This window comes from Falco biarmicus, chromosome 11 (assembly GCF_023638135.1).
Source record: "Falco biarmicus isolate bFalBia1 chromosome 11, bFalBia1.pri, whole genome shotgun sequence".
Lineage (NCBI taxonomy): Eukaryota > Metazoa > Chordata > Aves > Falconiformes > Falconidae > Falco > Falco biarmicus.
The window spans coordinates 38009992-38037971 of record NC_079298.1 but is presented as its reverse complement, the minus strand read 5'-3'; the positions used below and the strand labels follow the sequence as shown (position 1 = coordinate 38037971).

General features: G+C 39.0%; 1 protein-coding gene across 5 annotated transcripts; it reads right to left on the bottom strand.

The window, feature by feature from the left end:
• Positions 1-15: 15 nt before the first annotated feature.
• Positions 16-27980, bottom strand: WDR47 (WD repeat domain 47). 5 transcript variants are annotated; one of them, XM_056355928.1, is made up of 15 exons: positions 27701-27980; positions 21707-21873; positions 20055-20138; positions 19427-19511; positions 17099-17901; positions 14630-14759; positions 11268-11446; positions 10900-11157; positions 10129-10204; positions 8763-8920; positions 5306-5475; positions 4208-4378; positions 3663-3794; positions 2704-2922; positions 16-1390 (listed from the first exon to the last, which is right to left on the bottom strand). In XM_056355928.1, exons 2-15 carry the CDS (start codon positions 21862-21864, stop codon positions 1248-1250), a joined length of 2766 nt encoding a protein of 921 aa, XP_056211903.1. In that variant the 5' UTR covers positions 21865-21873; positions 27701-27980; the 3' UTR covers positions 16-1247. The 5 variants fall into 5 exon arrangements, with proteins under 5 accessions (XP_056211903.1, XP_056211905.1, XP_056211904.1 ...); XM_056355930.1 differs by having other exon boundaries at positions 14630-14756; XM_056355929.1 differs by having other exon boundaries at positions 14633-14759; positions 27701-27974.

Below are 27980 nucleotides of genomic sequence, written 5' to 3'. Positions count from 1 at the left end.
CACCTAACCAACAGCTGAGATGGGCACAGGTGTTGGAGGTCTTTATTGAGATTATAGCACAGATACACTTCTACAGTTACCTTTCCACTTTTATACAATAGTTAAAAATGCTTGCTACGGTGCACATATAATTTAGTAACCAAGAGAATCCAAAACTTAACTGCTATTCAAATAAATAAATAACCTGAAGTTTAAGGTCTATATTTTAAAAAGTAAAAGGAACTGTACAATATGAAAATATAACAATACATGAACATTAGATTCTAAAGTTTTGTAGAAATAAAACTGCAATTTCCCATACATAAACAGTGCAAGAAATAAAATTCAGATAAGCCTCTGAACGGGAAATTTAAACAATTCTTAAATTATCATGCAGACACAGCATTTTAAGCCATGCTGGTTTCTATTACAGCATTAATGGTATCCCTTTTACTTGAAAAACCAATAGCCATTAAGCTCACTGTGACAACTGCTGCCAATCCACTCTTCTACAGTACATTATACACAGAGGTATTCTGTTGCATTCAAAAAGTAAAATATTTGTGTTTCTACAGAAAAAAAAATCTCAATATTTTACTTCCCCCGCCCCCAGCATGTTATCCAAAACAACGTCATGTAATAAAACCAGCAACATTTCCCCCAGTTTAGATGAAAACAACCCACACTATTATAATGGACCATCACCAAGATGTGGTTACTGCCCAGTCACCTTTAAAGTTCAGAATTTACTACTAAAAAAGTTGAAATTGTAGAGATGTTATAAAGTTTGACCTCCTGTTGAGAAGTGATGAATAAATCTGAAAAAACAGTGGAACTAATTTCGTGTGTGTGTGTGTAACTAGTTACATACAGATTTGATTGAAGTGTTGTTCAACTTAAGTTTCTATATAAAATTTTGACTGAGGCAAAGACCAAGGAATGCAATTAATACCAAACTGTAAACACATCATTCATGTTACTTTAAGTGCACATCGACAACATCAGAGTTCTCCTCATAGACTTTGGCAACAAGACTACAACAGGTCACAGCAGCATGAGTTCACATGGAAGACTGAAAGCACTGCAAAAGAATATACTGAAAACACCAAGACCTCCTAGAAACCAGAAAAATCTGTGACAAGTGCCCCTCCTCTTGTCACTCTCCTGCTCAACTGCTGCTCTCTCAATGCCTAATTATTATTACTTTGTTTTTACAGTTCTGTAGTCTCAGGTCTCTGTGCTTTAGCTGCATAGGTTGCCTTTGCACTCTAGCCATTGTAGGTCCAAAGAGTTACAGTTCTGTCTGCAGAAGACGACAAGAAAGAAAGATCTTGTGTATGCCATCTGCACTGAATAACTTTGTCCTTGTGTTCTCCTACCACCATAAGAGGAAGCTGCTTCGTGAGGTCCCCTACAGCAGAAAAACAGAAACCATTAGTCATTTACATAAATTTATATCCCAGCTCTCTGGGTTTTTTCGGGGTGGGGTTTTTGTTGCTTTTGCTTGTTTCACTTTGGTTTAGTGAAGCTTACATATGTCTTTCACCTTATGAAGCGTGCTTGTCCCCTCTATGTCACACATAGAGCATAACACAAGACCCCAGGATTTCAGTTTTTAGGCATTACTGGACATAGTACAAAACATAGGTATTCACAGGTTTGTTGGTTGTTTTTTTTTTTTTCCCCACAATGTGATTACAATTTAAATTTAACAGTCCGAGAAAATCAAGTCAATAGATATGGAGTATATCTTCTCTCTTTTAACTCTTCCCAATAAAAATAAGCATTATCACACTTTTTTTTTTTTTTAAAGGTCACTTCTACGAATGCTGCCTGAAAGCAATGGCCAACTCATCAGGCAACATTGTTAATTAGTTCTTTTATCATAATTAGACCTTCCACTCCAAAACAAGATGTAGTTTATAGCCTGCATTCTTAAGAACACAACTAGCCAATTGCTAACAGACACAATCCAATTTATATACATGTCAAACCCTTCAAGCTCTACTGGTTCCCCCCCCCCCCCCCTTTAAACTAAAACCTGATCTTTTGTCCTGGTTTCAGCTAGGATAGAGTTAACTTTCTTCTTAGTAGCTGGCACAATGCTGTGTTTTGAATTTAGTGTGAGAATAATGTTGATAACACACTGATGTTGTAGTTGTTGCTGCATAGCGCTTACTCTAAACGAAGGACTCTTCACATTTCCCATGCTCTGCCAGTGAGCAGGTGCAAACGTAGCCAGGAGAAAGCAGAGCCTGGGCAGCTGACCCAAACTAGCCGAAGGGATATCCCATACCATAGAACATCATGCTCAGTGTATAAACTGGGGGGAATTGGCCAGGGGCTGCCAATCTCTGCCTGGGGACCAGCTGGGCATCGGTCAGTGGGTGGTGAGCAACTGTGTTGTGCATCACTTGTCTGGGGTTCTTTTTCCCCTAAGGTTATTATTCCTCTCTCCTTTTCATTACAAGGGTTGTTGTTATTATATTTTTACTTTATTTCAATTATTAAATTGTTCTTATCTCAACCCACAAGTTTTACTTTTTTCTGATTTTCCTCCCCATCCCCCAGGGGTGTGTGTGGGGGTAGGAAGTGAGCAGATGGCTGTGTGTTACTTAGTTGCCAGCTAGGGTTAAACCACAACATCTTTGAACCAAGTTCTCTTACAACTTCAGTATTAAAAGCACCAAACTGAAAATTAACTCATCCTTTGTAGTATGTTACCTTGCAAGTCTGTCACCTTTATTTTCATATCATAAGATCCTGTGAGCAAGTAGTGTGCCCCTGGAGAAAAGCGAACCGAACGAACATCACTGGAATGAGGATGATAGCTCTGCACCATTCGTCCTCCTCGAATATCATACAACATACAGCTAGAGTCCTCTTGTCCTGTAGCCAGGAGACGACCACTAGGATCAACAGCCACTGAGGCTACAGCACTTCCTACAGGAGAAAAAAAAAACACCAACAAACACACACATGTTATACTTAATGTACATTTGTGACAAACAGCCGACTTTTCATATTTAGTCAAGAATATACATTGTTTAAGAATATGAAATGCTGGCCTTAAATTAGGGTGAACATACTTAGCTACTGTTAGCTTAAGATAAGAACATTTTTATGTTCTAGCACTTAAAACTCCGAAGCCACTGGTCACACTGGACTGGTAGCAAAGCCACTATTAAAGCTGCAGAAGGAAAAAAAAAATGTTTCATCACAGGGAAGAAAGTCACTTTTTATAAAATCATGTAGAATAATGCAAGGAATTCTGCCCCCAATTCTAATTTATTGCCCGCTGCCAAAGGTTTCAAAAAACAAAACCAAATCCAAGTGGTTCTATAGAAATTGGTAAAAGGATTCTTAAGACTATGTTGACAACTTGCAAAAATGGCTGCTCCTTCCCATCCTTTCCTTTGATTTAGAAACAGTTATTTTGTGTCTTATTTTAATGTTTGTTTGAAAGTCACAAGGCAAAAACCTACCCAACTCTTGAAAGAAAGTGTTACTTTAAAAAACCCAAACAAGACACACAGGTAAAGATATCCTCACAACTTTTTTCTTTTAAAGCTGAGCCTCCATTCTGTGATACAAGACCTCCTTACATTCACTCTATAATACTTAAACATCTTTAAAGTATATTTTTATGCAAGAATGATCAGAAGCACAATACCAAGTCTTACCTGTTCCATGAAACGTGGTTCCCACAACACGAACACAGCTTGGCACTCTCAGATCCCAGAATCTTACAGTCTTGTCTTGGGATCCAGATGCAATCATCCAGCCACTCCATGTATAAAGTGCTAAAATATGACCTGTGAACAAGATGACTCCTTTACTTGACTGAACACTATTAATCAAATAACGGAATATTACAGTTCTGATTGTATTTTTCCATTCAGAGACTTAACAATCCTATGGAAAAGCTGCATGTTGCATGATCTAAAATGCTGATAAAATAAGGCAATACCCAGCTTTGCAATACTCCATTTCTCTGGAATGAAGCATGTACTCTCCATTAAATTAACAGCCAACACACTTGAAAACAAGAACTCCCCAGCTTCCCTCAAAATACCTCAAGAGCAATCTGGAGAAAAAAAAAAAAAAAAAAAGTCTTGCTAGAACAAAAACCACAAAGACATTTAAAAAACCCCAAAACAATAATTATATTTATTAGAATCTAATACAGACTTAAAACATGAATGAGAGAAGCAACAACGTAACATACCAGTGTGACCACTCAGAGCATGCAGGCCTTGTCCTCGCTGACAATCTGTTGTGTAGATATTGCAGTCCCCTGCTCCAGCACTTATTAAAATAGCACCACCACTTTCTGGGCCTTCCATAAAGGCAAGGTCTCTGATTGTCCCATCATGCATGCTGAACTCCAAATCTGGTCCTAAAATAATTTTTAAAAAAAGGTCAAGGAACAAAACAAGGTATACTTTGTTTACCACTGTTAGTGCCACAATCATTAAAGCAGCTATAGTGATAATGCAGAATATTTTAGGCAAGGATAGGTATACCACCAAGTATAAACATTGTTATGCACTTTCATAGAGCACACCAATTCAGTTAGCAAAGTTCAAGTAAAAATCTCTAAGAATCATGTTTTTGAGAGTTGCTCGATTTTCCTAAAGTTCCTAAAGCTTTGCAAAATGTATGTGAGACCATCTCCACAGCCAATTCCAGCCAAGCTTTATAGAATATGTTTATTTCTTTACGTAAGCTGTGGTAAACTAAAAAGGCTTTCTCTGCCAGAGAATGATCATCAAGAACCCTGACCACATAGGACGGGGTAGCCTAAGTTCCAAACAGAAAAGATAAGGGGATGTATTTAGTGTATTGATGAGGAGGCTTTGGCATGGAAAATAGTATTTGCTGGGAGAGAAACCTTAGACTTTTAAGATGGGGAGAAGAGGACAGAACTAGACAAGAAAAAGGGGAACTGGAAGTAGTGATAAATTCCTACTGACAATCAAGAACTAGAGTTGGCCAAGAATATCTGGTTGTTTTACCATATCAACAACAACAAAAAAAATTCTACCTGAAGACAGCACAACACCAGAGAGTCTTGCAAAACAAACCCAAAATGCAATCAAAGAAAAAAAACAAATTAAAAGCCCAAAAGATAATCCCCAACCCCAGTGGCTCTTTGCTGGACAGAGCCTACAGTCTCTTTTCCCTTTCACCATCACTAAGTTATTCAAGGTATTAGAATAAAAATAACAAATCCAATTAAGTACGTAATGTAATTTGAATGGTTTTGCCCAATATTGGACAAATAATTGAAAAGAGATTCTTTAAATATACACACACACACTACCTGTTGCATTACAAGTTTCTGCATTAAAAGGCAGTACTTTCACGTATTTATCATTAGAACCAGTAGCTAACAGCTGTCCACAGGGACTCCAGGCTACACAGTAGATTGATCCTTTATGATGCTTGTTCCTTTTGAAGCGAACTACAGGTTGTTTAGGAGAATTATAAGCACTGGGGAAAAAAAAAAAAAAAGACAAATATCTAACTTCCTCTTATTTGTAAGAAAACCAATGTATTCTAACACAAAAATACTATTTTTCTGTTATTTTGGGTAACATGAAATACATATGACATATACATGTGATCCAAGAAAAAAACAAAATGATTTCTCCATTCCATTTTCTCAGTTTTTTCGCATCTTCCCATTGTATTTGCCACTGGACAGGCAAAAAGAACTTACAGTCTCTTCATCTATAAAGAGTTGATAGTGATAAAATATACTGATTACTAGCTACATACAATGAAATCTTATCCCCAAAGTCCTGAGTTGGTGGGTTTTCCTCTACATCCTTCATACTTCCAACATCTTGATACTGTGGCCACTTTTGAACATGCTTGAGTTCAGTTAAGCAGCAGTAGGCCAAGAAAGCTCAGAAGGCACGCACTATCTGGGTTAGTACCCAGTGTGGCTGGCACAGCTAAAGGCTGGCTCTGGGACTAAACTATCAGGCTGCAGATTGGAAAATCCAGATTCCTGAAAGAAGAAAGCAGAAGCCAGCGTAACCTCTGTGTATGTGTGTAGGAAGGTGTTTCTCAGTTTCCCACACAGACATAATCCCTAACTGGGGATTGTGTTTGGTATGACAGCATAATTACATGACTGGACTCCATGTGCTCGCGTTTGGGGCTGCTGTTGTGCCTAATAGTACCGTAACAATAAAACCTGAGGCCTGCTGATTTATCCAAACACTTGTTTTGGATATCCATGCCATTCTTCCTGTCAGAATGAGTGAGACTCATCAAGCACCTTAAGTGGTTCAAGGATCAAGAAAAATGCTTCTGTGCTAACACAGAAAAATGCTGCCCTAAGTTAAGCACTGTCTCCCTTTTTGCCATTAAATAAGTTAAAAAAAAATCATACAACAAAATAAAACTCATACACATGCATCATTATGAGCTGTGCATTGGATATTATTTGTTGAATAAAGTGACTCCCAAAGCTTCACTCATCAACCAGAAAGTCTAATACAGCAGCCAGTGCAAGACAAGATACGTTCACCATTACATGTTAATGCAGGAATCTTCACAGCATCTAGACATACCATACATTCTTATTTCTGAAACCAGATCAGCTTTACACATGGCTGAAATAAAAGGAACAGTCCCACTGATGTACATTTCCTTTATTTCAATCAATTACCTTCCTACAATTATGTTTCTTTGTTCCATACCAGGAAATAGGCAAGTGCTGAAGATAAAGTACTGCTGTATCCAGCTCCATCAACATTCACTCCAGTAACACCAACAACAGAAATTCAACAAATTAAATTGCTATTGAAAAATTCAGAAACCATATTGTAAACACTTGAAAAAAAGAGGCAGAGAGAAAAAACAGAAGACAATCACCTACGTTTGTTTTAAAACTTTTGAGATAGATATGGCTTTAGTAAAAAATACTAACATAAATCTACAGGAAAGCTAATTTAATTTTGTTGCCAGAGAGGAAATCCATGACAGATTAGCTGAAATCAGGATCACCGTTCACATGCTACAGAGCTTCCTAAATGGCTGATGCCTTATATCGCACCCAGGGTTTGGATTCACTACATTTATTAAGAGGCGGAGGCAGCACACTGGCTTGTCAGGACATGGGAGCACAGCCCAGAATAAAGACCACGTGCTGCCAATCAGCTGCATGGAAGTACTGTGATTATTTGAGCACCATCTGCACAATTGTTATGTGTATCTATCAGTGTTTAATCTCAAACGTGAAAAAAAAAGCACACTGCTACTGTAACTTTATAGAGAAAAAGAGAAAAAAAAAAAAAACACCAAACCAAACCAACCTGTCCCAAATCATACAACAGTTGGAAGAACAATTTAAAAAACTTAAAAGTCACAACAAAGCTTTGATGTACAATTAAACAACTGCTGTTCATCAGCTATTCTACACAATTACGGCTTTTTGAAAAACATGAAAGTTTTGAATGCGTGTCTAGACTCGGGTTGTTACAAAGATTAGAGTATCTTTGAGATAATGCAGTCTCTCTGCCGACTTGTAAATTCCACAATGAAATGTTTTTGGCAAACTGTAAGCACAGTGGAAAAAGAACAGTAAAAGAAAGCAGTACAAGTTCAGAATTACGGAAGTCTCAGTATTCCTTTCATATCCAGAAGCACTGTTACTTGTCACATCAGATCGTTACTGTAACTGGAGACTAAGGCTGCAAAGTCAATCTAACCTTTCCCAATGGTTGGAATAACAAGCTGTATGAGAGCAGACCATAGTTAAGTCAATAAAGAAGCATCCATTCCACTGAAAATGTTTTGCACTGTTTACCAGTCAAGGGGAGGCCATCTGGGCTTCAAGCCCAGCAAGTCAGCTTGCACTGGGTATCAGAAAAATCAAGGCTTTTTTTTTTTAATCTCACACATTGCCAATAAATATTTTGGAATCAAACTTCAAAGGCTACCTTATTGATGATATTTAAGGAGGAAAAGAAAAAAATAATCATCAGATTACTTCCTGAACACTTTGGAAACCTGCACGTGAGTCCTAAACTGGGAAGGTGTCCCAGATAAAGTCACTGTGCATACTTGTAGCTCCTGACGTTGTGAAGTTTCAGATGCCTGCACTTCCACCTTACTCCAAGAAAATACTGTAACTGGAGCAGAGACAAGGAGATGGTTATTGAGATGGCAATACTTATTTCCAGATGAAAAAAATGTTTTTCCCTCTCCTATTAGAAAATGGGTGAAAAGAAAACAGAAAAGACTAGGTGTACAGTAAGCCACAAATGGCACTTTTCCTGTCAAGGATCCAAAGTATCAGGCAAACAATAGAAACACTCTGGCAAATTTTGCTGTAAAAATTGAAGATAGTGCTTTTTCTACTGTTCATGTCTGTCCTCCTGCCAGACACTGCACCCCACGAAGCCCAGCCTGTGCTGGCTCAGGAATTGATACGTGCTTTCTCCCACTTTTACAGCTGGAATATCAAAACCAGAAGCCATCACAGAAAATACAGAAAAGCCCACCTGCTGAGACAAAAATAACACTTCTATAAGGAAAGGTATGGTATTGTGGCAATGCATCTTGCCAGTAACAGAAGAGCACCAAAAAGTAGCCCACAAATACATAAGTTCTTCGGCAGATCATCGTATGTTTGGCAGTTCAGGTTTCTAGAAAGAGCGCTGCAGTATTTACAACAACGAAATAAAGGTATGAAATGGACAGGTACCAGTAGCTACAGGAGTGCTATGATACAGAAAAATAAATGATTATACAAGCTTTCTTACCTTGGGTCAATTACTTCTGGATAGGCACAAACCCTCAAAGTTTTAGAGTTGGAGCCAACGGCATATAAACTCCCACTGGGATGAAAGGCTACAGCTCTGACAGCTTGTGTGTCTTCTAGAGTATTAATGCATATGAACTGCTTTTTTGATTTGTCATCCTGTGTAGAAGGATAGCAGCTGTATTAGGTTCTTCAGCATAAAACTGGACATTTAAAAGCAGACATGACTTTTGCAGAGTAACATAGAACTATTGTAGCAAAGTATTAATGAAGTAACAGCACCCGCTAAGTTATTCAAATACGGACTTGTAAAACAATGTCTACTCCAGGTCAAGGAACAGTGTACTTCAAAAAGTTCTTTTCTTCAACCCACTTTTATAGCTAACATTAGATGAACATTTCTCACTCTCCCTCCAGGCTTCCAACAGCTTTTGTTCTTCTAAGCAGCCCAGAAACTTGGTATTACAGTTTGTTTCCATGTGAACACTTTTGATCCGTGTGAAACTTGCAAGGGGAAGGAACAAAGCTGTATTTTTACTGAAAACAGTCCAAGTCATAAACACAGTTTATAAAACAAATACAACACTCAACATAAGAATCAAATTTTCACCCTGTAGTTAACACGAAGTTATCCTTAAATTATGCTAAACTTTACTACATCATCCTCCTGATGACTTCATCACCACTTTTCTAAGATTTTTTTGTCCGATACAGAAACTTTGGAAGGTACTCATTGCAAAATCATTTCCCTAAAATCAGACCATACTGACTGGAGTCCAAAAATCAAAGTTTCAACCTGGAGAACGCAAAACAATGGCTGCAAAAGACATCCTGCTGGAACCTCTGTTGTACAAGGAGAAGCTGTGACTGTTTGGCCTTGAGATCAGAAGGGCTTTTCAGGGCATGTGTAAATCTGAGTATATAAATACCTGACAGCAGTAATCAAGAAGATGGAGTAGACACTTCTCAGTGGTAGCCAGTGAAAGGAAAAGAAGCAGTGGACTCCAACTGAGATACAGGAAATTCCATTTAAACATTTTTGTTGTTTTAGAAACACTGTAAGGGTGGTCAGACACAGGAAGAGATTGTCCACAGAGGCTGGGGAGTCTCCATCCTTGGAGATATTAAAAAATACAAGTGACCCCAGCCCCAAGCCACCTGCTCTCATTGAGCCTTCTTTGAACAGTGGGTTTGGACTCAGTGTCCATATAACCCTTCCAATCTCGATGGTGCTATGATTCTGTAGGTACTGCATCAACCAAAATTCATTCTGAATATCTATTAATTATGAGAGGATGTCACATCCTCAGAATTAAATATTGAATCTTGTGAAAACACAAATTGTAAAGGACAATAAGAAAACTCACCTCATCGCCTCTTGTCCTAGCCACGTTTCCTGAAGAATCTTCCAACTGTGGCTGAGTGACAGCATGTTCTGAGACACTGTTTTAATTTGGTGAAGAGTTCAAATTTGTAACAGAAAAAAACAATAGCAGGGACAGATTTGTTCATAAGTATTTCTTGGACTACAGTTAAGTCATTCTCAGAACTGACTAATCTGTGTGGACAAGTGTTATGTCTGATTCTTTATCATTAAACTATTATTTCTACAAGAGGTTGTCCTTTATGCAGCAACTCCAGGCACTGAACAAGTGAATGCAAGTTAAGAATATTTGTTTTCATGCCATAACATATGTAAGTAAAAGCATATATACAGATATGTGTGGAAGAACAGTTGTTGCTTTCAGGTCAGCACTACCCTTCAGTTAACAGAAGAAATTTAGTTCCCACTCTGTCCTGCCCCTCTCTCCATATGGTTTCTATTTCATAAAGCTTTCAGAATCTTAGTAGCATACAAAATAAACAAGAATTATACAAGTAAGACAGAATAAAAAGTGTGAAATTAAGAATAAGCATAAAATGTAAACCATAACAAATAACTACTATTTCTCATGTGTACTGTCAAAAAGAAAAGGATTTTATAATCCCTACAAAAATATATAATAAACACTGATCATGAGCTAAACACCTATATTCAAAGACAAATTCATTTGATAACTAGAAATAAATACAAACAGCTACTCCCATAGTGCTAACAGAAGGATATTTCCAATCCTGAAGAGTCCCTAATAACTTACTTTTGATTCCCCTGTACAGGTGACTCCTCAGAAAAGGGTATCTGATTAGCAGATCCACGCTTTCGAGGAGTGCTTGTATTAAAATTTTGGCTGTCCGTTGTTACCCTCTGACTAGCATCTGAAGGTGGTGATGTAAAGTTACTTGTTGGATTGGTAGATGCATTCGCTTTGCTCCCGTTACATTGCTGGCTAAGTGTTTGTACATCGTTTCCAAGACTGTCCATACCTATATTTAATTCTCCTAGTTTCTGGATAGATCTAATAACAAGGGGAAAAAAAAAAAAAAAAAAGACCACCAAACCAGATTATTATGAGAACTTGAGGAAGAACAGGAGTGGATGGAAGGAAAATCAACAAAATCCCCCAACCTGTTAAGAAACTGTTCAGTGAGATTCTGTTGCTGGTCAGCTCCATCTTCTTGATTTACACCTCCTTCCAACAACATCTGCTGGTACAGCTGTCGTTGTTGCTCTTTCTGTTCTAAGTGCTGCTGGTAACGTAGTCTTTGTCTGTAATACTCCTGAAACTGCTCTGTTGAATCACGGAGCTAAAACAAAATGAGAATTTCTGATGAAAATTAAATAGTTAATTGTGGTATTTAACCTAAACATGCAATTTCCGGTTCATTATTTCACAACAGGCATCAAAACGCCAGCAAATTCTCCTCTAAGGAGCAATGCTTTCATTATTCCTTAAAACCAGACAACTTACATACTAGAAAAGGTAATCCCTGCCAGCCTGTCCTATCAACTGTTAAAGTAGTTCTGCCATAATTCAGGAAGAGAATCTTCCTTCCTACAAAACTTCCTAAGTATTACTTAATATCAAAACAAATAGGCAATTGGAAACTGAAAATAAAAATCAGAAAACAATGTAAGCTACATTCCAAATTCCAAATCATATTTACACTACAAATTTAGTATTTTCTGCCATGTTGACACATCCCTGCCATTAGTCTGCAGTGCTGATTTACCTCTCCTAGCAGCCAACCTTGAAGCGTGTCCTGGTTTTGGCTGGGATGGGGTTAATTTTCTTCTTGGTGGCTAGTGCAGTGCTGTGTGTTGGATTTGGTGTGGAAACAGTGTTGGTAACACACTGATATTTTTGGTTGTTGCTAGGTAGTGCTTGTACTGGGTCTGGGACTTTTTGATTTCTCAGGCCTTGCCAGCAAGAGGGCTGGAGGGGCACGGGAACTTAGGGGGGGACACAGCCAGGTCAGCTGGCCTGAGCTAGCCAAAGAGGTATTCAAACCATGGGATGTCATGCTCTGTATATAAACTGGGGGGGTGGGGGGGGTGGCCAGGGCTGACTGGCTGGGCATCTGTCAGTGGGTGGTGAGCAGCTGTGTGGCGTGTCACTTTTCTCCCTTCCCTTTGGATTTTGTTCATCTCCTTCTCCCTCCTTTTCATTATAACTGTTACTGTAGCTATTATTATTGTTCTCATTTTTATCTCAATTATTAAACCATTTCTATCTTAACACTCGAGTTTTACATTCCTTTCCAACTCTCCTCTCCATCCTCTGGGTGATGGGGGAGTAAGTGAGCGGCTGCACAGCACTTAGTTACCAGCTGGGGTTAAACCACAACAAAGCACTGCATCTTGTTTTTTAAATTGGTGCCTTGTTCTAACCTTAGAATTCCTTACTTTCTGGACCAAACACAAATACTTTGGCTTCCTTTCTTATGGTCTCTTCCCTTTTATGTACTATCTTTAGTTTCTCACACTGCCAGCTTGCCAGGACTCACTGCCTTCTGCATTCCTTAACCCTCAATTTCTCTCTGTGCTGCTAGTCTCAAATGCTACCATCATAAAACAGTCGAGAACAAGTTAAAAATGAACACACAAAAATATCCTGTAGAAAACCAAAAGCATATTAGTCCAAAGGCAAAATATCAACACTGAAGTGCCAAACATTTTCTAATGAAAAAAAACTTAACTGCATGTTTACCAACTAGCAGGGAAAAAAGTAGTAGAACCGACAAAAAACCCACCTCACCAAGGTTGTTTTTTTTTTTTGTTTTCAGAAGTGACATTTTGTCATCCAGTGAAGTCGTATACAGACATCCTGATAACATTGCATTAGTTCAGACAACTCATGCAGAGAATCTTTCTTCATAATTACGAGCCTTTGCATGTCTTTTAAATAAAAATATTTGCATTATGATTTTGTGTTCTCTGACAATTATTTTTTGGTTTATAGTACATTTCCTATTGCTGTTGCATTTGTAAAAATTTTACAACCTTAGGTTTCCCTGAGATATCTGCAATTTAGAAACCCCGAAGTTACTGTTGGAAGTCTAAGAAAGTATTTGTTCTCTGTATTTCAAATAGGTGAATTAACCCCCAGTCACTGAGTTATAATCCTTCTAAGCAACACTTATATTCTTGTCCGTATGTCTTTCCATGGCTGATACTTGTTTGTACCCAAACCAACACCTAAACCTAAGATATGTTGTCCAGATGCTCTACTCTATAAACACTGACTTTTTATTCAATCCCTCCAGGAACGATGAAAAAATAAAGCTATGAAAAGAAATTTAGATTAATTTCTTACTCACATAGATATAACACATATACCACTACAATATGGAAAATAAAACAAGGAAATTGGACTGGGTACTACGTTCTTTTCCACTTGTGTGTAATAACCTGGCCAACATCTTCACCGCAGCACAACATCTCCTGTCCTCATTCTCTCCTAAAAACTCTGCATCCATTTTTTTGCCTTTTGAGGCTCACTCTGTTATACACCTAGTTAGGCTGTTTCCCCCTTCCCCTTATTCCCAATGCACATACACAACACCGCTGCAGCAGAGAAGTTACTTAGCAAAGTCCTTGAGGGGAGTGAAGTCCTCAGCTTTGGAGGACTTTGTTAATCCTCCAAGAGGCCCCATTGCCTCACTCAAGTATCCAGAGTCTACAAGAATATATAGCCCTGTCAAGACTAGACTGGTTTTCAGTACAATATAGATGTCATAAGCCAAGACAAAGTTTGCTTAAAAATCGAACTGGAGTCTGCAAACAAAACCGACCACATACTCAACGTTAGTCAACATTAGTGAATTAAGAGACAGATATTTAAAACTGTGGAAAAAGAGTAGAATAAGTAACAGTTTTCATTGTTTCCTACCAAACTATTATTTCGCTTTCCCCATATTGCTGTTAAGGTGAAAAAAGGTAAAAAAAAAAGATAGTCAAGGGACAAGCCTTCAGAGATGAATCCCCCCAAAAAGGTAATACTATTGGATTCCAAAAAGCAAAGATACATTTACCAGGGAAGTATCAAATGTTAATTTCTCTGTGTTCTAGACAGAAAGTGATGTAAGATGACCTATGAACCTTGGTGCTAACACCAAAAATTGCAGACTACATGCCAGATTCCTTGCTAAAACACTAAGATGATTCCTAAGCATTGTTTAATCTACCATTGCTGGCTTTCAGTACTGCAAAGCATTTTTTTCTTTTAAAAATACACACAACAGTTTAGCAATACTGCTGACATGAGAAGGCACGCTAATCAGCTGCATTACAGACTCAAATGACAGCAGAACTTTATACAATGGGGAATAAAGTAGTTTCTTATACAAGATAACACAATATTTTTACCATAATAAAAACAAAATTCAAAGCAACCCATTGTCATGCATGATGTTCCCAACACAAAGGCAAATCATTATGCAGGGATCAGAACACAGTTCAAAGGGCCTCATTTTTAAACAACCAACTACTACCTCATTTTTCTCTTGCTTGGCTGATGCCTGACACTGTGCTCCATTAAGTGGTTCATTTTCTGGAACTGAACTCTGGCACAAAGTCTCACTGCTGATGGGATGCTGTGGCTCCACGGGAGTATCACTTCTTGCAACAACATGGAAAAGAAGAGAAGCTTAACTGAGAAAAATTAACAGTAGAAAATCCCCTGGTAAGTAGAGAAAGATAATATTCCAGAGTAAAATCTGGGAATACAAGTGTGCAAACTACTTAAGTCACATAAAAATAAAAGATATTGCTTAGGAAAAAAAATGCCACTTCCAAGGGGTTACACTGAACACAACACCCCCCCCCCCCCCCCCAATAAACAAAAAGCACAGTCAGTCAGCATGCTTTGTCCCCACATTTTGCAGAAAGCCTTGCTACCGTGGGATATCCAAACCCCATGTTTTCTATCCCTATACTTGTATTATATACTCTAACAAGTTACTAAGATCTCGTACTTCCAAAGCAATTACATGCATGGGAAGTATCAGGTATACTACACCTATGTTTAACATCCATCAGCTTGAACACTCCTGAAAGTGCTACACAGGAAAGTATCAGTTTTGCTACTCTTTATTAAGTATTTCTGCACAGAACTCTTTCCAAAATGCTTTAGCAAACAGTAAGTGTGCTGATTAAAAGCCTTGGATTCCCATCTTGAGTTTTGCCAACTTAAAGTCCTTTACTCAGTGAGACTTGGAACAAAGCTCTTTAAGAAGTTTTTCCTGTACCTTCGTATAATAACAAAAGTGACTTAGCGGACTAAAAGACAAGTTATTGCTTGCTGAACACAAGGTATAAAAGAAATACTATGTTTCTGTCATGTGCAAGAGAAATCAAGAGCCAGATTTCCATAAAGCTCAGCTTCCAGCCTGGCAAATATTGCCATTTAATTTGGACACTTAAACTGCAGCTGGATTTTCTTCTGAAAAATTTAGTGCCTTCTTGACAGGTCTGCTTCCTTCAATCTAATTCTAACCTTCAAAAGATGTATTAATGAAAAAACATGTTAAGAACTATAAACGTCACAATATGACATGAAAATGGCTATACAAAGAACTGCAGCAATTTACCACTTTATTTAGCCCACAAGATAACTATCTGTAAAAAATTATTCTAGCCCACTAATAATGGAAAAAGAAACAGGAAACTTTCAAGAATCAGTTTTAACATTGGACCCTGGGCTGTACGCACAAATGTCAAGATTTGTGCATACAGATCAGTAAAATTAGAGGATTCACAATTCATCAGTATCTTCAGGATGCACACTTAAAAAATGTAACACAAGGGATGTTTCCATAGCTACTTTCAAGATAAGCATTAATATATCAAAACATACAGTACTGTAATAATTTCCATTATCATCTCGTGAACTGACATCAGTATGATGGTGTTTGTTTCCTTTTTATTGAGTTTAGTTACAGATGCTCTTTGCCTTAACACAAGGTACAGAATGTCGTTGTAAGGCAAAACTAACAAGAGGGTATCACCAGCTGCGGCCAGGTTTGACCACCACAGCTCTACAGCGTCCTCTGCTGGCCAGTGCGCCCAAGAGCAGCGCTGGTTCTCCAAGAGCCAAAAAACCTGGCAGCTCCCTTCTAGCGAAGTATGGATGTAACATTTAGAAAGGGACAGAACTACTGATCAAAATAAAGGCCAAGCAAAACCACGATGATAAGCTCGTAGTTGACAAGCACCATTTCTCCTAGTTACCAGGGCTCTTCTCTCAAAAGGTAAGAAGTACTAAGTCTTGATACAGGCTTTAGGTCTTCAGAAAGGAGAGAAGTTTGCAGTCTACATAGCATTAGGTCATTAATAGCATTCACCGCTATCATAAAATATTACAAAAAAAATACATTCAGCCACCTTATTCAGATTTGGTTTCAAAAAAGCTAAGTAAATATTTAAGCTGAACTACTACTGTTAACAATTTAAGGAGTGTTACAATGACGACATAATAGTAATTTCCACTGACATCATTGGAACTACTTCTGTAAGTAAATTTTTGAAGTTTAGTCATTTACAGTGTCAGGACCAAAATTTACAGACAACTGAGGACAGAATGGGACGGGGAAAGAAGATGGAGTTACAACTATTGCACTGCCTCCATTTATTTATCCAGAATGAAAGAATTCAGTAAAATTGAGCATAAATTTTAGCTAGACTCTGTTACATAATCAGAGCATATTTGTACTCTGCACTAGGGTTTCAACTTCAAGAAAGTCCAAATTGAATCCATCAGGCTCAAGACCAAATATGAAAATCTACTTTGACTATAAAAGCATAAGGAAGAAAACTCCTTGAATACAGTTTTAATTACAACAAAATTTAAACAATCAAATTATGTTACAATTATGTCCAAAGTTACAACACAGGTGAGAACCCAGTAATATTAAGTGCAACATAAGCCAAAATAAAAATAAAGCTACAGTCGCACTTACCGCTCAGGTGATTCTTCAAAAATGCTGTGACACTCAGTATTCTCAAGCATGAGACTTCGGCTGAGATTCTGTACTCCTGGGTAATGGAAATTGGCAAAGGAGTGTGACATCGGAGAAGTTTTGGTCCCAAGGTCTGTGACTCGTTTATCGTGATTTGTTAATCCACATGATAGCCCATCTAATGCAGGGTTTAAGGAACGAGTCATGTAAGCATCTGCTGACTGAGGCCGTCTCATTGGGGATGATGGATAAGGAGAAAGTTTGCTGATAAGGGGTGTCAGAAGATCAGCATATGCAGCTTTTGTAGGCTTGAGGAGTTTATCAACATGAATATTGAGCATCTTCTGTTCAAAAGCGCAAGAAAAGACAGTAGCTGGCAGATTCTGCAGCCACGATAACAAGCTAAGGTCCAAGTCATCACATCCATTACCACACAAGAGATCAATGCCCAGCAATACTTCACTTTCTGTGATTTCTTCTCCCGTTGCTTTACTCTGACAGAATTCCACACAACATTCATAAAGCAATCCCTTCATTACAAGCTGAAATAAACGATTGTTACTTGCTTTAAAGCCAGCCTCACTCAGTTTTCTATCAGCAGGAATAAACTCTGCCACCATGACACAGGCTTCTTCAAAGCAGTGAACCCGTGCAGTGCTGGGATTCCAGTCCTTGAATTCTGCGTGGTTGGTCAAGCGAGGCAGCGTCAGCAGCAAACAGAGTTTACTATAGTCTTCCTTAGAGGGACAATATTCTTCCAACGCATGTAGGCACTGTACAGCCTCTCGCATTGTAAATTCCAGCTACAGAAATATTAATAGAACAGTTTGTAGTACATACATTTCTACAATAAAAGTTAGTTGAAGAACAGGTAGCAGCTCTGCTATCTTTCCTTTATTACTATTACTGTTCATATTTTGATTAAACTGCATACAATAGAGTCTGAAATTGCTGATGCAAATGTAGTTACAACAAAGCCAAGTTCCTGGACGTTTCGATTTCCTAAAATCCCCCACCAAGTCCCATTTTCTACAGATTTATGGAACTTTTTCATGTCACTGCAGGTTTGATAGGCTTAAAATTTTAATTTTGTAGCTAAAAAGCTGCAATTCTATTGTAGCACAGAAGGTTGTTCTCATTCTCAAAGCCAACTGACTTATTTTCCCCCTTTTTTAATTCTGTGAAAAGCTATTGGCAAAAATTACAAAAGGCTTGTAGATTTCTCTAGTTTCCAGAGATTAGCAACTTTGAGTTGCCTTTTACATTGAGATTTTCTGTTCCTTAGTCAAAAATGCTAAAAAAGTTCAGAACATTCTCCGAAGTCCTCCATGAATGGAGGGCTTTAGTACAAAGCTTGTTGATAGCTCAAAGCCCACAAACCATGTTAAACACACGTAACTTGGCATTTTGAATTAAAGATTTAATACACACACCCCTTTACCCATGTTAACTAGCATCTGCTCAATACAGCCTTTCATTCACAACATGCCAAGATATTTGGTATCATTAAAAACAAAAAATAAAGGACATGAACCTGATTTTTCTCTACTGCTACCTAATAACAGTATACAGATTGAGTGATTAGAGGAATAGTACACCTTCCCTTTCAAACTACATAAAGGCAGACTTACTTTTAGCTTTCTCTACACCGTCAACAGAAGACCCTGAAGTTACAACGCATGTGTAATGGAATAGAGAATTAAAATCCTTTCAGTTTTTCAGAAAATTAAATAGCCATAAACCTACTAGCATTCTTCATTTTTAATTTCATAACACTGTGTTAGAAATTTGATATACCTGTATTCTAGTTATTCATTTATGTCAATAACTAATTTCACAATCTGCACACCTTTGCCAGTTTATGTCCCTTCCAATATTGAAAACTTAAGTTCACAACTCCTGCTGTTTGCACATTTAACTGATTAAGATTAATTCAAATTGGAATCTTTCACCTGGTCCTGATTATGACAATAAATTTCTGTGATACCAAGGCTTGCTTTAGAATACTTTTGAGAAAGAGAGCCCTGTGCTTCAGTGTAATGGCCTGAAGTAAATCTCAGGATCAGAACCACAAACATGACATGTGGTCAACTGATCTACTCTGCATGGGTTCCAGCAGCCCTTGTATATCTAATTCTGTTTGAGACCTGGGAGCCACATTAATTTCCAAAGGATACCAATTATTTTTTCCATTGTTCGTAAAACCATTTGGTAACAGCTAAAACTTGTGTCAGTGCTGGGAGCTTCTGCTCTGCCTTTAAATCAGAATATTTTCAGAGGCTTCCTGACAACAAACCCAGAGATTCCCAAACCAGAGACAATTCTTACATGCTGAGGCTCGTCTTCTGCTGACATTGCGTTGTTTACACATAAGGCTTCCAAGAACTTCTGCTTCATTATAATGTAACGAAACCTGCAGGTGAGAAATGAAATACTATACATCTTGCTCCGGTAGCTAAACGTTCTTTTAGAGACAAGCAGGGTATTTTACAGTAAATGGTTGAGTTAGGCATAGAAATTACAATGACAAGGAACTCTGATCTCAAATTTTAACAAATTGGTAACCACAAAGTTATTTTTTTAACAGGAAAGTCCTCTTTCAATTATTGCTTTCAAAAATATTACATTAAAGATATTAGAAGGTTAATAAGAAAAAGTAGTATAGCAATCTTACTCATGAATAGAAATATGACAGAGCAGCCAACTATAAAAAGATAGTACAACATGCACCTTATTCCTAAAGTGTATGGCAAATCAAAACTCATTATAGATTGTGTGCACATATTTTTCATAGTTTAAGAGAGAGACAGACAGACATGCACACACTTTAGGAAATGTATAGAGGTTAGAAAAACAAAAAACTAAGGTGAAAAAACTTAGAACTACTGCAATACTTAGAAATTTGCATGCTTTCCACAACTCAAAAAATTGAACTCTGACATACATTCCATTTTACCTTTTCTTGTCGAATTTTTCCATACATTCAAGGGGCTGAATAAATTGAAGAACCTCATCCCACTGACCATCAAGAATCAATTGCCTAGTAAAAGAAAGAGCCACTCCTTTAGTTTTACTCAACAAGAAAATCCTCCTTCTTTCTAAGTATCTCATTTAAATATACAACAGGTGATCAGCCTGCTTCAAAAAGTTAATGCTTTGCACAGATGCCAAGATGACTATCTGATGTGACTAGTAGTAAGAGCAAAATCCAGGTCTCTTCTCAGTGTTTTGTAGAAATAACTGTATACTGGAATCACAAATATTACTTTCAAAGGCACATCAAAACGGACAAAAATGGTCCTGTGTCTCCTGCTTTACCTGTAATTATTGTTAAGAAAAAACCCCCAAGACCCTTACTTGAAGAGTATGAATAAATACATTGATTCAATGAACACATCCTGAGCAATGAAAGTGAACTTAAAAATGAGTTAATTTTAATTGTATAGATACTGCTGGGCCTATTTAATAAGGGGTGGGTGGGAAAACATACAGTTCCCATATTAAGAAGAGGGACAGCTTGGCAAGAACTATGCTGACAGAAGAGCTCCACCTCCAAGGCCAGTGGGCTGAACTGCACAAGTGGATCAGTTCAGTTTCTTCATACCCTCATATCACACACAGAGTTCTCTATAAAAGGTCCAGATCAACAAGGAAGGGGTGAATTTCTAATCAGAGGTATAATCCAACTAAGCTAAGCATGAAACAAACAAGTAAGATTAATAACTGTAATATTTCTCTAATTCTTCTTTCATTTAATCTTATTCCAATATCCACAATTCTAATCAAAAGCAAATCCAGGTGAGTAATCTTGTTCAGTGATAGAATATATTTTATGATGTTTTAAGAACAACTGGATACATTATTTTCTTATGCTTCTACAAAGTTATTAAGTTCCTTTGGCATGGAATAGAAAACAGCAATGCTAAAAAAAAGTATGCATCTACAGAGACTCCTAATGATTTTGATGGTAGGTAGTACCCTGAATGGTAAATCACACCAGCTCTCACGCCTTGATGATAGCACAGACCCCTTTCATATTACTAAATTTAATAGAAATGTATTATTTTGAAACGCAGATAGTATTTTTTGGGAAAAGCTTTGAAAACCACTCTACTCATCCTAGAACTTAGCACTAGAATATTGTCAAAATATTTATTTTAGAAGTCAATAAACTACACATTCAGTTCCACGTGATACAGTAAGCAGGTAACAGATCTCTGATGCCAACAAGATCTTGCTCTCCTGTTCCTGCTCATGTGCTTTCCCTGACTTACCCTGCATGAACACCAGCACTCGTTAAGATTCCTTCCCACTTTAATTCATTGGCATGCCAGAAAAATAACCAAGCTAAAATGAATGAACAAGCAAACAAACACAAAAATCTAACTCCACCTATGTTGATGCTGCCTAGTCAGTTACTTGAAGTGGCTAACAGAAGGATGTTGTCAACTTCAGAACTCGAACATGATGCAGGGCTGGACCTCAGAACTGGGATCAGGAAGAAGCAGCATAAGATGAGGGCAGAGATCTCCTGCTTAGCGGCATGGGGCTGCCCAACTGTGTGTTATTATATATATGGTATTTAAGCACCAGAGAAAGATGTCCTACCTTAGAAAAAGCATGTCATCCGAAAACAAGCCATTTATGACCCCGCTTTCTTTCTCAAGTGCCAGCATACTGATATGAAGTTTCCTCGAGTTCAGAAAATCTAATATTAGTTTAATTATTTCAGCTTCTTTAACATTCACTGTTTCTTCAGCCGTCATGATGGCAGCCTAAAAGGGAAGAGAGAATTTTAGCTATGATCAGTATCTTATGTTCTGCTTGGTTGATGAATGTTGGCTACTAAAAAAATAAAAATACAGCTTTATATGACAGAATATTGTAGCATTACAAGAATTAAATAGACAAGATTAGGAAATTGATTTTAAGAGATTGATTATGAAGCCACAATTAAGACCTAACAATATATCTGTACCTTTTCTATTCCTGTCCTATGCATATATAGGGGCGCAGATAAACAAACCTATCAAGAAATCAATCCTCTTGCAGTGTGAAAATATTGTGCTTACCAAGTTTGCAAAATGTGAAATTTTCCCTTCTGAAATGCAAACACTGAAGTTCAAAGAGCATAAAAATGAGCCAGTTACTATGTCATTATCTAGAGATCTTACATATAAACTTAAATGTTTCTAACACATACAAAAACCACAGCACGCTAAAAATGCAGTGTCCCCCCTACCCCATTTTTTAAGTAGTGTGTGTGACAATTAAGCTAGGGGTTTTCATTCCTCGTCCAGGACACCTATTTCTATCTACGTGCTTTATGAAGAATCTAAAGCTGCAAACCCAAGGTGGCCTAAGCCAGTTTGACCACTGACTGCCAGTCCCATTCACTCACCTGCGTGTCCCTCACCCTCCCTGAGCACTTCTCACCTTTTGTCAGTGTGTTAGCTTTTTCCACCAACTCATGTATTGAAGTGGCTCAATGACCTAAAGAGCTTTCCAACCAGCAGACAGGAAAAGCGGGAAGATGCAGCTGGGGCAGTGATAGGCCAGGGCCCCAGCTGCCAGCAGTCAGCTTGTTTCAAGCTCCCGTGGACACAACGTCCAAGCTCCTTTGCAACACAATTCCTGCGTGGATGTGAGAGTATTCCATGTACTTCTCTTAGGAAACCTAAAATAAATCCTGCTCCTGACTAACTCTTGCACGGCTCCTTAAGTACAATTTAAAGTACAGGCTGTTCAATTTTTTTTCTTTTTTAAACCTTAAAAAGGCTTTAGAGCTGTAGCTCCCAAGTTGATCTGCTGAAAACTATCTGGGGATATGGGGAGAAACCCTGTAACACAGCCAAGCCACGTAGCATCACCTCATCAGAAGCTCTTCAAAAAAAGCCAGCAGCTACAAGAGTGCTACTTCACATTTGGAAAAATTCAACTTAAGCCCGTGTTACTGCAGAAAGGAGCAGTCCCTCTTCTCACCTCTGCACTCAGCCATACATTCCCAGCCATTTCATGGCACCCACAATGGAGCTATATGGTTAGCTAGATCACTCCTCTGATCCAGGTGCAAATTAAACATTTTTTCACTCTGGACACAAGGGCACTAATGCTGACACAAGGAACTGACAGAGCTTTGCTTTCTGCCAGTAGCAGCAAAGTCTTAACCTGTCTTAAATTGATAATAACAGTGCACCAAAAAGCAGGGAAGCAGCCACTATCAGCAATGAACCGTCAGCATGAGGCAATATCCCCAGGAAAAAGGATAGACGGTGGAATAACAGTGATCAGTAAAGTTAACAAATAGAGATGACAATACTGAGCAAGATGTCCACAAAAGTAGGTTATAGTTACCCCAGCTGCTACCCCTTTTAATTCAAAAGCGAAAATAAAAATACTTCTTAGTTCCCTCATGCAACCATTTACTTAGGCAGAAACCTAGCAACTACAGAAGACAACCAGCTGCAGGTAACTTAGCTCCCACAACAAGCTGGAGAGATGATGCAGCCTCCAGATACCTCAGCCTTGGAGAACTGTAGCCCATAAGCTAGTTACCCATCTCTTATTAGGAAAGGTGCACAGACAATACTAATAAGAAATCAAAGAACAGATATAAAAAGTTACAGCAATCCAAGTAAGACACTCAAAGTATTAACAAGAAATTAATTATTTACTGGAGAAGGGGGGAAGACACAAACACTCCAGTGAAACTTTTCACTGATCATAATAAACCAATGCTAATGAACTTGAAGGGATACAAAACATTAGGCATTAATAAGAGGGGGTTTTATACTACATGGTCTAAATCCCCAAGTTTTCCATCTTCCTCACAGCTGTATGCCAACTTTTTTCCAAGTTTTTGTCAGAACATTTGACTAGGAAAGCATTCGATTACAGCAGCACAGTTTATTTTGGAACAAGAGAGACCCAATTGTGCCAGATGAAATGGCCTAGCTTTAAAAAAAAAAAATGGCTGGGTTTAATTCTCATTGTAGTCACAGAAGACTCCAATCAGCAAGTTCTTGATGGGTCTCATGGAAGACACACCCAGAGACCACCTGCCCACTCTCAGCCAGTGAAGTCAGAGGAAGAAACTAAAATCTGTCTTGCAGAAAGTTTTACTGCAGGAAAGAAAGCAGATAGACACACAAATCCAAAGCCAGAACTTGTAGAAAGAGGTTTTTTCCTTATGTTTTAGCACTATTTCAACTTCCTGTTTTGGCAACTGGATATGGATTTTTGGTCCCAGAGGAGAAAAAAAAAAAAAAAAAAAAAAAAAAATCAACCCTACCCCTATAGGGTGAAGGAAGAAACCAACACACATTTAACCAGCAGTTTAGTATTAACATCCTAATTCCCAACCTAACCTAATGCATCTGCATTTCTCTTTTGTTACATTTTATGGCACTGGTGATTTTTATAGAAGTTAAATTAACTTCCTTGCCAAAAGACAAAGTAAAACTTAGACAAAGCTATATTGAGACTTCTCATCAGAAAACTGCTAGAAAAATTCAGATCAAGATTCCCTTTGAAGAAAGGAACACGCAGTCCAGCTTTCTTTTCAATTGGATCTGCCGGATCCAATTGAAAGTCTAAACAGGAAGCCACCCTACAAAGCTTCAAGATAGTTTTAAAATTAATTATTTATATATTCTTTTGATTTAAAAAATGAGCATAATCAGTACAACTTAGCAACAACATTAAGTAAAAACTAGCAACTGCAAGAACTTGTCTTCCATTTTCCACTGTAGTTTTAAAAGAACAGGTTTGTCCTGAACATGAAGCCTTTGCCAATTCTAACACTTCATTTATGTTATTTATGTTGCCCACGTAACTTTGGCTAAAGGATGATCAGCACCCTCCATTTTGATATAGGACTTTTAACAACACTTTAGGGGGCCTGTTCAGGAAAATATAATATCCAAACATAATTTGGATACTGAACTGGAGTCAAAGCACACCGATAAGCTCATATTAACAATATTTTGAAAATACTTAGTGTGCATTTGCTGTCAGATCAATACAATTAGCTAGAAAACAATGGTAAACCTACTAGAGAAGATTTTCACGTAACTGATGTCTTTTTAGGCTGATGAGCTCAGGCTCCCCTTATATGCATTATACTGTCAGAATAACAAGCAATGCTGTAACACTACCATGAAATTATAAATACACATAGGCTTATACATCACCCCCTATGAAATATACCAGTTTTTCTGACATTCAGTGGTATGTTTATAAATAAAAACAATAATAATTAAAAAGCAAAGAACAGCAGGGAAACTCAAGATTAGAGCTCAAGCTGCATCTTTGGTCCATCCCACTATATTGCTTTCTGCCAGCACATATGGCATGTAACATTACAATCTGATCAGCTCAAGCACTAACACTCAAGAATGACTGAAGCACAGCATTAGCTTGAGGTAGAAATGAAAGTAAATAAGCATTAGAGCTTAACGTTTCAGGTGCCTTTTACCAATCAGTTTTTTGCTACAAACTTCTTATCTTACCCAGTCTTTTCAAAACAGCATTTTCCATGACTGTCCTCCTTCCTTCATTCTTCTATTCACTTCCCCCTATCCTCCCCTAGTTTAGTTTTGCCATTTGTTATCTTCCTAATAAATCTACATAAAGGAAAAGACCCAAACACCTTCTTGCCACGAACACAGCACGTATTTTTCTATAGCTTCAATGGACTTTTAAACAAGCTCTTCAGAACACAGACCACCTACTCCTAAGTTCTCCAGACAGATTTCACTCTTGTTCTGTCATCTCATGTTCTAAGAACATGGCAAAAGCAACAGTCCTCTCATGTTGTTATAAGCACAGAAAACAATCCTTTTAAAAAAAATAAATATATATATACACCTGTGCATATAAAAATACTGTCAGGAAAATGTTTACAAACTAGAGTGTCTAAAAAAAGCACCTAAATAATCTTTCTCTAAGTTACCTCCCTCAGAAGAAATTTAAAATGTATATACATTCACATGAGAGAAAGTTGAAATAAGGTTTAATATCCTGGAAAACAAGTAAATAGTGAAGGAATAATTTTTATTTTAGAACTATGTTATTTATAATCTGAAACAGATCGCTGATAGTATACAATAAGCATTCACAAAACTGGGCAAGGAATGTAAGATCAACTACTCGGAAATACAAGAAAAAAATATTACAGTTCAAATGTTAAGTGTCATACTGAGCATGGGGCAGTACGTTTAATGGGAGAAGCGAAACCTAATTACAAGTCTCGGTTCACTGACTTCAATGAATGCTGCAATGCATATCCATAACATCAGTGTCCTGGTAAGCTATGTCACAGAAAAACTGAATGTGAACAGTTAATACATATTTAAAAGGCTGGCTGTTTTGCATTAAGTTATTTCACCTTTTAATTTGTCCCACAGTCACTTACATACGACCCTTGGGCCTGCCCAGAGGCCACTCTGGAGTTCTGCCTACAAAGGCCCCACAGGGGACCCTGGGCCCAGTCAGTACCCAGTGGTTCCATTTCTGACATGCCCTCAATCATCTTCCAGTTATTCTAAATCAAAAGAATTTACAAAAACATAAAAATTTTTAAAAATCTATAGGCCAAATTTTTTTGTTACAATTGATTCCCCCAACAGTCATTGCAACTCACTGACACCCACCTTACCCTAAGAGACTGTGCGATTCATTATTTCAAACAATGTCGAACATATTAGGTTCTTAACAGAAAACCTTCACCAAACTTTGTACAGCTGAACTTTACAACTGAAACCTTTCTCTACTCCAATACGTAACAAATAAGCATCCTCTTGTGTACTAGCCTTCTCCTCCTCACAGATTTTTCACTAGCTTGTCCTCTAGTAATCCTTTTTTTTTTTTTTTTTTTTTTTTTTTATCCTGCTTAGGTCAGCTGTTGCTTTAGAGCCACCGCGGTAATGCTCACCGCCCCGCGCTCTAGCGCGACGGGCAGGGCTCTTCGCATCCATCACCCCCGCAGGAACGCTCGCTCGCACTTCACCCGGCGCGTCCTGCATCGCCAGCGCCAAGAGGGACATTAAATTATACAATACTTCCACGTTAAAGTGAAAAAGGAATGCAGAAAAATAAAGAATATAAGCAAGTCACACGGACTAGGGACGAACGCGTTCCCACTGCAAAAAAACCCACAACTGCACTTGCTCCCAATTTTTTTTCCTCTTCTCGCGCAGTTCCAGACGAAATCCCCCCCCGGCTGGCGACAGGGCTGGGCGCTACACCGCGGCCCACACCGCGCCGAGCCCCGCCCGGCCCCCGCAACCGGGCACAGCCCGCGCCCGCCTCAGCCCCCGCCGCGGCCCCTAGCGCGCGCCCGCCCGCCACAACAAAGGGACGGCGCCGGTCGGGCGTCGCCGCCGCAGCGGCAGCCGGGACGATACTCCCCTCGGAGGCGCGGCCGTGCCCGCAGCCTGGGCCGGGACGCGGGCGGCCCCTCGCCGAGGCAGCCCCGGGGCCGCCGGGCAGCGCCCACCTCACGGCGCTGCGACAGCGGCCTCTGCCGCGCCGCCGGTCAGTCGGCCCTGGCCCCTCCGCGGCGCGGTCCCCCGCCCTCCGTCCCGCCCGCCAGGCGCTCACCTGAGGGGCCCAGCGGCCCGGTCGCGCCGTCGGCAGCAGGGGCTGAGGGGAAGATGGCGGCGGGGCAGGCCCGGTGCCGGTGTCTCGCTCCCGCTCGACTGCGCACAGGAGCTGCGGCTGCCCCCAACCCTCGGCACCGACTCCCCGGCGCGCGGCGCCCCAGGACTCACCCGCCCCGCGCCGCCCCGGTCGGGGTGCCCGCGCCGCTGCCTGAGTGGAAAGCGAGAGGGGGCGGGCGGGGGCCGGCCCGGCTGGGCACCGCCCGCGCCGCGGGGGCGGG

What these genes read in the sequence shown, in the direction of transcription:
- WDR47 (XM_056355928.1), bottom strand. Translation starts at nt 21,864, where the DNA reads ATGACGGCTGAAGAAACAGTGAATGTTAAAGAAGCTGAAATAATTAAA. An exon ending in CAGAAGACGAGCCTCAGCAT is followed by an intron (nt 17,902 to 19,426) that starts GTAAGAATTGTC and finishes ATATTTCTGTAG; the next exon opens with CTGGAATTTACAATGCGAGA. An exon ending in AGCAAGAGAAAAATGAGGTA is followed by an intron (nt 11,447 to 14,629) that starts GTAGTTGGTTGT and finishes ATTTTGTTTTAG; the next exon opens with CTCCGTGATTCAACAGAGCA.